The sequence below is a fragment of the Varanus komodoensis genome, unplaced genomic scaffold (assembly GCF_004798865.1).
Source record: "Varanus komodoensis strain SLA01 unplaced genomic scaffold, ASM479886v1 scaffold1, whole genome shotgun sequence".
Lineage (NCBI taxonomy): Eukaryota > Metazoa > Chordata > Lepidosauria > Squamata > Varanidae > Varanus > Varanus komodoensis.
In genome coordinates this window covers 118,727,083-118,738,998 of record NW_025335268.1, presented here as the reverse complement: position 1 = coordinate 118,738,998, position 11,916 = coordinate 118,727,083, and the positions used below count along the sequence as shown (strand labels likewise).

At 49.6% G+C, this 11,916-nt stretch overlaps 1 protein-coding gene across 1 annotated transcript; it reads right to left on the bottom strand.

Annotated features, from left to right (window-relative positions):
* Positions 1-4,903: 4,903 nt before the first annotated feature.
* On the bottom strand, positions 4,904-11,622 carry KLF18 (Kruppel like factor 18). The gene is made up of 3 exons (XM_044442428.1): positions 11,423-11,622; positions 8,769-9,765; positions 4,904-8,029 (listed from the first exon to the last, which is right to left on the bottom strand). Exons 1-3 carry the CDS (start codon positions 11,507-11,509, stop codon positions 7,854-7,856), a joined length of 1,260 nt encoding a protein of 419 aa, XP_044298363.1. The 5' UTR covers positions 11,510-11,622; the 3' UTR covers positions 4,904-7,853.
* Positions 11,623-11,916: the final 294 nt, after the last annotated feature.

The following is an 11,916-nucleotide window of genomic DNA, read 5'->3' as shown; positions in this document are numbered from 1 at the left end:
CAGGCTAAGCTGGTTCCACCCACATTACATTCCTTCTCAAGGTGCCCAGCAAGCAAAACCACAGCTTCCATCTACCCTGTTTGCAGGATCAGGGCCTCATCAAATAGGTGACTCATGCTTCCTGGCATCTTTGGCCATTTCTGCATGTTTCACTCAACCAGTTTCTCTTTCTGTCACCTCTTCTCCATCAGTCTTCAATCTGGAGAGCATGGAATCATTGCAGACTGACATCCAAGGCCAGGCACTATGGAGCCAAAAAGACAGGGTCTCCTTCTTGGTAATATTTCTCACTCGCTTGCACAGTTTTACTCACTCTCCTGCCATTTGAAATATAGCTATTTCCAATGGCTCTGATTTTTCTCTAGGGAGCATTGTCCAACTTGCCCCTTAGCCCAGTATCCTATTTCAAATGTTACTTATTTTAGAATAAATGTGCAATACTTTTGTCTTTGTAAAAAAAGTTATAATCCCAAAGCAGTTCACAAAGCAATCAGTTTTAGGTGAAATATATACACAAAAGATGGAGGACACCAGTGGCTCCCACAGGTTACTGTTAGGGAATATTGAGGAAAGGAAATGATCACCCCCTGCCTATCTTGCCTAAAATCAGTAAACATTTCTGTCCTCGGAGTATTTCCTTTCTTTCTTACTTCTGGGGCCCTTGTTTTGTTACTGTGTTATTAATCTGTGGGAGCAAACTTGTTATACCTGATGCAAAATAGTATAGAGAACAGTAGGCCACCAAAGGTCCAAGTGATTGCTTGGGGAATGTTGGGTAAAGTATCCTGTTCCATCTTTGATCCCACAGGAAGTGATTTTAAACAAACCTGGTGTGCAGACATTTGCTCTAAGACAGTGGGAAAGGCAAGCTCTTAATCCAACTTTTCCAGTGTTACAGGATGTTTGTAGGAGCCTGGAAGCATAACTATACAAAAACCTCTCTCTCTCTCCCCCGTCCCCCTCACACACACACACACACACACACACACACACAGGAATTCATCTAGCACAAGCTACCGTATTTTTCGCTCTGTAAGACGCACCTGACCATAAGATGCACCTAGTTTTTAGATGAGGGATCCATGGAAAGCTTCCTGATAATCACAGGCACATTCCCCATCACTTCCCCATGGGCTTCATTAAAAGACGGGTTGCCATTTGAAAACACACACCGACCTGTGATTAACAGCTCTCACCTGTGCCGGAGGAGGGGGGCGGAGCGCCGGCCAGGTGTGGTGCAGCCAGGCCGGCAGTGTGCCGGCGGTGGTCTTCCGGGTGGCACGGCAGCAGCGGCGGCGGCAGCAGGTCTTCCCAAGCGGTGGGGGTGAGCAGTCCGTCTCTCTGTGCGGCCGGCAGGTTAAAGCCTGCGGCTCCTCCTCCTCCGCACCTCTCCCCCTGAGCGGCACAGCTCTCACCTGCTCTGGAGGGGGGGGGAGGCGGAGCAGGGCGCGCCAAGTGCGTGCCGGCCAGGTGGTGCCACGTGGTGCAGCCGGGCCGGCAGCATGCCGGTGGTGGTCTTCCGGGTGGCGCGGCGGCAGCAGCAGTGGCGGCAGGTCTTCCTGGGCGGTGGGGGTGAGCAGTCCGTCTCTCCGTGTGGCCGGCGGGTTAAAGCCCGCGGCTCCTCCTTCGCAGCAGCAGGTCTTCCCGGGAGGCTCCTCCTCCCCTTACTTTTGAGGGGGGGAAAGTGCGTCTTATAGAGCGAAAAATATGGTAATTAATCAGGTATTCAGTTTAGCCCACACATCTCTCTCATTTGTAAACAAAGGCATTTCTGAACAAACCCCTTGACAAATCCCAAAAATCAATTTGCAAAGCATCTAGACCCATTATCCTCTATCAAGGAACCGTCAAGATCTTCCTGTATTTATCCAGTTAACTAAGCATCTTTTAAAACCCAAGCAGAAGGGGAAATGTTTCAAACAACACAGTTTATCACCATTCAGATATGAAGTCAGTAGTGCACACATACATGCCTTTACATAGGAGCCTAACTTGCTTGCTTGGAACCAAATTAATGTGCTATGGGTTATCCAAATCCAAAATCATGTCTACACTGGATCAAGTGAGTCACACCGAGCTCAAATGCTTTCAACATGGAGAAATATTCAGGTTTTCATGGACAGCAGCATGTGCAGAATCGAGCTCCTTCTCCTACAGTGGGCAAAAACCATCCTTGCTGGGAGACGATCCACACTCATGCTTGGGCACACTGTAGTGCAGACAAGCATGGAACACCTCCCTCCCTCCCTCCCTCCCTCCCTCCGCTCAGCCTTCTCTCTGCCCAGCCAGCTGCCCAAGATTCTCCTCAAAACAGTAGGTGAGCTCAAAGTTGGGATTCAGAACCCTTTGTGAGCCTGCCAAGTTGCAGGGGCAGCAAGATGGGAGCCCTCCCCTGGTGGCATAATGGCTGGAGTGCTCAACGAGGACTGTGCAGACCTGGCTTAAGAGCCTCCAAAGAATAGTCTCTAGTTACTTATAAAGCAAAGAAAAACTTACCTTCTGGACAGGCTGGCTGACTTAGGAGTAGGAGGCCCTGCGTGGCAGTGGTTCCACTCCTATCTGGCCAGCCGATTCCGGATGGTGGTGCTGGGGAACTACAGTTCTGCGCCATGGCAGCTTTGCCATGGAGTTCCACAGGCTCTGTTTTGTCCCCCATGCTATTTAACATCTACATGAAACCGCTGGGAGAGGTCATCAGGAGGTTTGGGCTGTGGAGTCATCAGTATGCTGATGACACCCAGCTCTTCCTCTCATTTACATGTGCTCCTGGTGAGGCGGTGGCTGTACTGAACCAGTGCCTGGCTGAGGTAATGGGCTGGATGAGGGCCAATAAACTGAACCTCACTCCAGATAAGATGGGAATCCTGTTGGTGGGCAGTGCGGGTCTCCAGGTAGGTGATTTTGAATCAATTCTGGACGGGGTAGCACTCCCTCTAAAGTACAGGGTACGCAACTTGGGAGTACTCCTTGACCCAGAGCTGTCACTGGAGTTCCAGGTGGCAGCGGTGGCAAGGAGTGCTTTCCTACAGCTTCAACTGATCCATCAGCTGCGTCCTTACCTGGATGAGCACTCCCTAGCAACAGTGATACATGCTCTGGTAACTTCCCACTTGGGTTACTGCAACACGCTCTACATGGGACTGCACTTGAAAATGGTCCGGATACTGCAACTGGTGCAGAATAGAGCTGCCAGGCTGCTGATGGGGACCAGCCGTTACTCTCACATAACGCCAGTCCTCTACCAGCTCCAGTGGCTTCCAGTTGGAGTCCAGGCCCAATTCAAGGTGCTGGTTTTGACCTATAAAACCCTAAACAGCTTGGGACCAGGATACCTGAAGGAATGTCTCCTTCCTTATATGTCCTCACGCCCCTTACTATCTATGGGAGAAGCCCTGCTCCGGGACCCTAAGAGAGGTAAAAAGGTCATCATCAACTTGGAGTAGGGCCTTTTCTGCTGTAGCGCCCAGACTCTGGAATGTACTTCCCAGAGAGGTACGCCTGGTGCCAAGTTTATACTCTTTTCGGCACCAGGCTAAAACCTTTTTATTTAAACAGTATTTTAACATCCAACAGCTTTTAACTTTTAGTCGCTCTGTTTGTTTTGTGATTTATTGTTTTGGTCTGTTCTATTATTTATTGAAATTTTTGTTTTAATTCTTTTAAATATTGTAAGCCATCCTGAGATCTTGTATAATAGGACGGCATACAAAAGCTTTTAATAAATAAATAAATGGGGTGACTTTGATCCCATCACTGCTTCAACCTGACCTACCTCACAGGATTGCTAGGATACATTGAGAGGAAGAATTATGTGAGCTACACTGGGTTCCTGGCAAAGGAAAAAAGGTGGACATCTAATAAACAGATGTTGTTGGACTCCAGCGGCATAGCCAATGGCAATGGATGGTGGGAGCCACAGCCTAACTGACGGAGGGCCGCAGGCTATCCACTCCAGCTCTAGAGCCACCTGCCTGACGCCAGTGCCCTCCAGGTGTGACGAACTACAACCCCAAGCATCCATAGCCAGCACATCAATGGCAGCTGCAGGTTAACACATTTGAAGGGGCCCAGGTTGGGGCAGACCTCTTCTAGCGTTCCTGCCAGAGCTCACTTTGTTTGGGGCAGCAAGTCTTGCCTGTGCTGGAAGTGCCACATCAAGTCTGCACAAGCCCAGCCCTTGAATTGGGTACAAAATATCTGTGGGAGGCATACAGAAAGACCTGCTTGCTGGGCTTGGGACCTGCCAGAGCTTAGTCACCCCTTGTTAATTTAAAGAGGAAGCCTCAGTACCAAAGAGAGGAGTGAAATTACCAGTAGATCCACTATGAGAGCTCAGCTGAGCCAAAGGGATGGGCCATGCCCAGAATGATAGGAGAATTTGTTGAGGAACCTGTCCTTTAGCCACCTGGCACCTTTCAAGAGAGAGAATCCAGAGGTCCACTCCTACTTCATTTGCAGCTGGGAACACCGCCCTGAATTTCTGCCTGCCACTCAAGTAAAGGGGGAAGGAATAGAAAAAGAAAGATGAACAGCTCTAGAATGCTGTCTTGGGTCAGAGCAACTGGAAGCGGGCATATCTAGAGATGTTTTTAGACCCACCCTTTGGAAACTAGGCTCTGCAAGATGGAATACTTACTAAAAACTGAACTTTAAAGTTATTTTGTTTCCTTCTGTGTTTCACTAAAGTCTCTTAACCTTTTTATTTTTGTAACGGTATTATCTTATATGTGTTTTAGAATGCATTATATATTGTTCTACTAATGTTTGTAAACTGCCTTAGGAGGGCAGAAAATGTTATTCATTCCTTAAATGAGTAACATTTTAAAATCCACCTTCCCCTCCATTTGCAGATATCATTTCCCTCTGTTGTCATCCCCCTTTTAGTCAGTTAGAAACAAATTACTTGCTTTATTATTTTATTTTATTGTTTATTTGTTTTACATTAGATCAACAATGTCTCTAGGTATGCATATACAGCAAACTAACATTTTGCTGATGGGAGATACCCAATGGGCCCAAGCAAAAAAATGTTAATTAACAATATATACAGAAAGGTGCAGTGCACATACCAGAGCTGAGGTCATTTACTAAAAAGACCCAAGCAATTAAAAAACAAGACACATTTACAGCATTTCAAAAAAGAATTACAACTTGTTTGCATAAGCTACATTTTGAGAGAGTCCTTTTCTTTTCAGAAAGAAAGATTCAAGTATAATAGAAATGGACAAAAATGCCCTTTACAAAATAAACTCAAAAGCTGCCAATATAAAAATGCAGCTGCAGCAGTACCTGGCTTAGTCATAATCCTTTAGAGTAGACACTAAAACCACAGATATTCATAAGAAATTCACAATCACCCCACATTGCCACAGGAGGCTGGAATGGGGCCCTAACTTCCCTCAGGTTTTTTTTTTTTTTTTGGGGGGGGGGGTCAGGTCCAAAAGCATAGCTTTAAGGCTGAAAAAGAGCACTTCAGTCTGGCATGTTGACTAAGAAATACTGGGAGCTGTAGTACTTGTGTCGGCCTGAACATGCATGGGATTGCGCCTGTTTGATGCAACTGGTGATTTAAAGCATCTTCCCATGATCTGGTGCCTTCCAGATGTGATGGACTACAATTTCCATAATCTCCAATCTTGATGGGAATTATAAAATTGCAGTGACAGATTTTCAAAAGTATCCATTCATCACCAAAATCATTAGCCTTATAGAACAGAAGAGTGTGCTGGTCCAGAAAGATCCTTGCCAGCTGTTTACAAGAACAGAACCACAAGTTTCAGTTGTCTTAGAAAAACAACAATAAACAACAGTTACCTCTCTAAACCTCTGAGAGTCTTGCAGCACTGTTAACATCACACCTTTATTGGGAAGTGGTAAAAATGGCATTCTTTCACATACATAAAGGCACTAAACTGCTTTTTTTAAATGTATGTGTTGGTGTGTGTTACATTCTCATAAAGCACCTTGAGGTATTTTAATTAAGCAGATGTATGCACATCTAGTCAGTTGTTGAAAGCCGAAGCAGTTTGGCTGCCCTCCTGTCCACCTAGTTGGGAGCAACCCCACCTGACTAGGGTGGGATTGACTTCTCTGTATGCATACATAGGACTGCAGTATCAGCCAAGGTTACAGCCTTATACACACTTATCTGAAAATGTTTTCCATCAAGATCAGTATGTCCTGCTCCCTTGAAAGCAAACATACAGAGGACTAAATCCCATAAAAACTTTAGCTTGAAAGTATTAAAACAGTACGATTTGTTTCATTTTTAGTTCCATAAGCCAACTTTTTCCAAAGTTTTGCTTACAAAATTATGTGGTCTCATGACATCACAGAAAAAGTAAATCAGAGTAATAAAGTAGTTTTGGTCCTGGTTTGGCAGCATCTATAGCAAGGAAAAAATGTTTTAACACTGCAACTCTAAGCACACTTAAGGAACACTCCTATGCACATTCAGGCAGAAAAAAAAGGCCTACTACCAGGGCATGCTGGGAGTTGTAGGCATTTTTTTTTTTTTTTTACATCTAAAGTTGCGCAGCATTGCACCCTGACTAAGATCTGGGGCTGCAATTCTATTGCAGCTTACCTAGAAGTAATGCCCACTGAATTCTGTAGAGCTTTTTCTAGATAGACATGTACAGGATTACGCTGCAAATCTCATGACATTCAGTATTGTTACAGTATAGTCCTTCACTTGTCTGTTCAGAAGTCCTATTCAGTTCAGTGGGGCTATTCCAGGTACTTCTGAACAAGTGTGCATAGAACAGGGTCATTAACATCACTCCCTAGAATGCTTCTGCTCATGCAGCCTACTGACAGAAGTTTCCTCTTTGTTCTGGGATTATATTTTTGATTTTTCAGCCTATTCTAGAAGTGACAGTTCTAAATTAGTTTAGTTTTTTTTTTTCTGTTGAGATTATCCCAAACACGTACTGCCGACAGCTTGGAGACTTATTGGTGGATGTTACTTGCTTTAAGAAGAGTTACATCATCACAGGGTGTTTATTGGTCTGATCAGACTGATCAAACTGGAAACTTTACAGCTGAAACAAAACGTCATTTAAAACATGTTATACAAAAATGCCAATCATAGAGTTTGGCTAAACATAATCAAATTTAAGAGGTCAAGAAATATCAAATGTTTATCTCTGAAGCTCTTTCCCCACAGGTAAATAGTGGATACCCATATTTAAAATTCACAATATACCAATACTTAAAATTCACAATTAATTTCAAGAGTAAGAAAGACCTATGCTTAGTGCAAGCCAAGATTGTCTTTTGCATGGGTATTTTTAGCCCTTTTGTTCTAGAATCTCCATCAAGATTAATTTGCCCCATTCTCCTCAATGACATCTAAAGACTGCGAAGACTGAGCCTTTTTACAATATAAGCAGAAAAAAACCAAAGATCTCTGTAGCATAAAACATACAAAAGTTAAAAATCTTACAAATAGCTTGAGGCAGTTAACATAATATCTGTACTATGGCTGTGTGTGCACTGAAGATTTGGATCGGGAATGGCAGAGACAGGCTACCACATTTATTTTGCCCCCTCCGCACCCACCATGGTCTTCCAGTGCAATTTGTCCTATACCTTGGCCACTGCTACTGCAGCAAGCCACATTTGTGTAACTCTTCACTGTTAAATACATAAACCTTTTCTATATTGCTGTGAAAGAACCAGATGGCTTTCCTCTTTAAATATTAAATGTTTCACTAATATATACATAAATTAGCTACTCCAGTAAGAAAATATTCCATCCCTTCATAAATAGAGTTCTCAGTCTCTTGGCATCCTCCCATCCCTCTCCTTGTCCACCCAACCACATCCCAGCCAAAGGACCCATCCATGCTTCACACATGCCTCTTCATGTGCAGAGCCAAGTGATCTGATCGGGAGAAGGCACGGTCGCACAGGTGGCACTGGAAAGGCCGGATACCAGTGTGCTTGCGGTAATGGCGTGTTAGTTCATCTGACCGTGCAAATTTCCAGCCACAGCCATCCCAGTTACAGTGATAGGGTTTCTCACCTGGGGAAGAGAAAAGAAGAGCAAAGTAAACTTTTTGGCCACAGGAAGCGAGGTGCAAGTGGCATCCGTTCCACTTAGCAAGCCGCCAACCATCCCATCAATGACTGCTGGAAATTCATTGGCATCTGTCCCAGAAAATACCCTCTCCACAGACTACAGCTTTGCCCAGGTGAAGTCTGCCACCTCCCCATTTTCCTGCACTGGAAGAACTACAATTATTGCTTAACCTCCGGGTTTACAGACCCAGTATATAAAATAATGCTCCTTTAATAGGCAATGTCCCACTGAATTAAGTGGGGCTTACTTCTGACTAAACATGGGTAGGGCTGCCGGCAGAGGGGGTGGGGTTTCAGAAGCTATTTGATTTATGGCATAAAGTAATAAACCAGGCGGGCTCTTCGCCTGGCAAGCTTGTCTGCAACCCATGCCGAACATAGCCACGATTCCCTAGAAGGCAGGACCGCGCGTCAAGTTCGCAGAATTCTGAAGGCGGAAGCGTCCTTGAAGGTTATCCAGTCCAACACTCCCCCAGCCTCTCCGGGAGATTAGCCGAGCTCTTCTACACCCAGCCGCTCTGCACTCGGGAGAACTGTCCTGCCTCCCCTTCTCCACATCGGGCGCTCCCTCGCTTCCGGCCGGGGAGACGCGTTCCCCACGTCCCCAGCAGCCCAGGCGGACGCGCGTCCACCCCTTGGGGGCGCTGCCCCTTGCCAGGCGCCAGCCGGCCGTGCACCCTTACCCGTATGGGTCCGCATGTGCGCCTTGAGGTGGGAGCTCTTGGTGTACGTCTTGCCGCAGCCGGCGTATTCACAGTTATGGGTGGCCGTGCGCTTGCGCGCCCAGGAGCGGCGACCCCTCTTGGGCTTGCACTCTTCCGGAGGGCCCATCGGGGCGTAGTAATCCAAGACAGGCGAATTGGGAGGCGTGACCAGCAGCCCGTGCAGGCCTTGGGCGGGCTTCAAGGGCTCCCGGAAGACGCTGAAGTGTCCATGGAACTGGGGCGGCATCTGTCCGCCGGCGGCGGCGGCAAAGTTGGCCGGGAAGAGGGGCGCCCCGCGCGGGTAGTGCTGGGCGGCTCCCATGTGAGCGCTCAGGTCGCCGACGCCCACGGGCCCGTGGGGGCCCGGGCCCATCTGCTCGCCAGGGAAGCCGGAGGCCGCGTGCTGCGGCAGGCACTGCTGCTGTGGCTGCGGGATCATGGGCTGCATGAGCGGGGGCTTGTGGTCCAGGCAGTCGGGGCTGCTGTTCAGCATGCAGGAGTGCCCGTCTATCGGCTCCTGCTTGACGCGCAGGTGCTCCATGGGTATGCCCCGGGGAAGGCCGGCCGCGGGGTGGGCCAGCCCGGGGGCGCGCAGCTCCGTGTATTCCCGCCGCTGGAGCTCGCAGTGGCCTGGCCCCGTCGGCGGCGGCGGCTGCAGGTCCTGGGTGAAGAGCTCGGCCACGTAGCTGTGGCCTGGGCTGGGTAAGTAGGACGCGGCGAACTTGTTGGGCGGCTGGTAGCCGGAGCCGTCGCTGTCATAGGTGGTGCCACAGCTTTCGGGGGTCTCGGGCAGCGGGTAGTTGGGGTTGGCGTGGGGAGGAGGGGGAGGCGCCGCCGCCACCGCTCCGTGGGGCGCCTGCCCGTTGGTCGTGTGCGCCAGGATGAACTCCAGGTCGACGAAGTTGCCCAATTCGTCCGCTTCCCTCTTGATGGTGGTGGCGGCGGCGGCGCTTTCTGCGCCAGGAGGGAGCAGCCTCTGAGGAGAGAGCAGCAGCGGCGGGGTTAGGGCGTGGAAAGGGTTAACGCTCCTGAAACAGGGGGCGGGCAACGTCCGACACTATTTATAGCACCCCAAACCTGAAAAACGGGTTGCGCGCTCCCCGGCCCGAGCGAGCAGGCGAGGCGCGCCCAGCGCGGTTCGGATTCGAGCCGCTCGAAGGAGCTTCCCCGCCGCTCCGGTCGAGGCGCCGCCGACCAAGCGGAGTGCATCCTCATCGCTTCCTGCTCACCTCTTCCAAAACCCTCATCTCTGTTCGGAATGTGTGTAATTATGGAGGAATTCATTAAGGCGACCCCCCTCAGCCCGCCCCTCGAGCCCGGCGGCGACTGGTGGTCCTGGGGCTCTTGGCCCAGCCCGCTGGTGCGCCAAGTTGAGCTGGCTTCGGCTGCCCATTTCGGCCTTGCCGCCCGCAGCCCTTCCCCGCCCCGCAGAGGGGCTCCCCCGGAGCCTGGCGCTCGCTGCCTTGCCGCGCAGGGAGACTCCGCATCAACGCATTCTCCATACCTACACATTAGAGCCAAACCCGGGACAAATTACAGTTTACACGCAAGTACGTGTCAGGAAGTTCCAACGTCCTGTAAAGAAACAGGAGCGAGGCAAAGGGGGCACTTTTACGAGGAAGATGATCCCATAAGTCCGTGTCGCGGCGGCCGTTTTGCTGCTCTGACTCAGAGTCAGACACCCGATTTGAAGGGGATGCACTTACCTTCCGCTTGTCGGCTTCTCCACTGGCTTTTAATGCAGTCCAAAAGACTGCTGAGTGGAAATCCTTACAAGGGATGCAATTTTGCTGTGAGGGGAGGCGGGGATGCTGAACTCTGTATAGGATCGGGCTGCCAGGGAGAGGTCTGGCAATTGCCGAGACAAACTTTTCTGCCCAAGTGCTGGGGGGCACCGAATGAGCCTAATCAGGAATCCACCCGGCTTATTTTCTTCACGTACTCCTGAGCCAGGATCAGACCCACATTGATTTATTTACATAAATAGCCGAAGCTTCTGGGGCTGCTCATTTACACATCTCCCGCCCGTCGTTCAAGAAGGCATTTTAACCCTGTGAGGTTAGCCGCAAAGGAATGTACCGTTCCAGAATTGCAACTCCAGTATTTTTGAAAATCTACTTAGAAGCTGCTGCCTCCCAAATATAATAAAACCCGAGAGTGTTTTCGAGAATTTAGCTGGGAAATCGTGTTGGACCCAGTTCGTCGCCGATCTTGTAGCTATGCTATTTAAATTATCCCCTTTTTGTTTGGGGATGTTTCGCCTCCCCTTCCCCCGAATGCAAAGATGAGGAACAGGCCCAGCCAAAGCGGGCAGGGTGAGGAAACGGTGAAGCTTTCGGTAGCGAAGCAGAGGTGCTAATGCCCTCCGAAACAGGCATCTGCAACCCGAAGGCGGCGGGGGCGGCAAGAAAGGCCGGGGACAATTTTAAAGCGAAAAGCTCTGCAGCGCTTGGCGATCCTCCCTTGAACATCGCCCTTTGCCGAGGCTCCCTATCGTCGTCCTCATCCGCAATATGATCTGGAAAGAGGCGCAGGGTCTTGCTTACGCATCTCAGGTGAGGCGTCGCTTGCGCCGCCGCCTCACCGGCCTCTCGGACGTTCTCCCCAAGAGCCGCCCGTGCCCACATCCGTACCATTTCGGGCTGCCGGCTTTCCAGCGGCACCAAGCCAGCAAAGGTGGAGATGGACGGCAAGGCGGCGTCCTCCACGGCTACGCTCATCTTGCGCGGCGGCTGGAGCCGAGAGAGCTCGAAACTGCCCGGAGCCCGGCAGCTTCGCTCCGAGCACCGAAAGAGCGCTGAACTCCTTTCCAAAGCACGAAAACTTTCTGGACGCTTTCAGTTAGTAAAGCAGCTCAGAGGTAACTCCAGTGCACTCTAATTGGTCGAGGGTATCTACATATGCATGAAGAGCCGCCTCTGATTTGTTTGCGCAGGGAATCGGTCACGCCCACCAAAAAAATCTAAAAGCCGAAGCTCTTGGAGAGGAAAGTTGGAAAGGGAGAAAACCCTTCTGAGAGCAAGGCAGGATCGCCTCCTCCCAGTGAGACCTAAAAGCGGGCGCTCGAAGGGAGGAAAAGACCTAACTTTCTCTAGAACAAACCTACTGTGGGTAATGGTTAGGTAAA

Bases quoted from the DNA above. Each gene is read 5' to 3' on its own strand.
- KLF18 (XM_044442428.1), bottom strand. From the start codon at position 11,509: ATGAGCGTAGCCGTGGAGGACGCCGCCTTGCCGTCCATCTCCACCTTT. The intron at 9,766-11,422 runs GTACGGATGTGG...CTCTCTCCTCAG, and splicing joins AAAGCCGGCAGCCCGAAATG to AGGCTGCTCCCTCCTGGCGC. The intron at 8,030-8,768 runs GTAAGGGTGCAC...TCTCTTCCCCAG, and splicing joins GCACATGCGGACCCATACGG to GTGAGAAACCCTATCACTGT.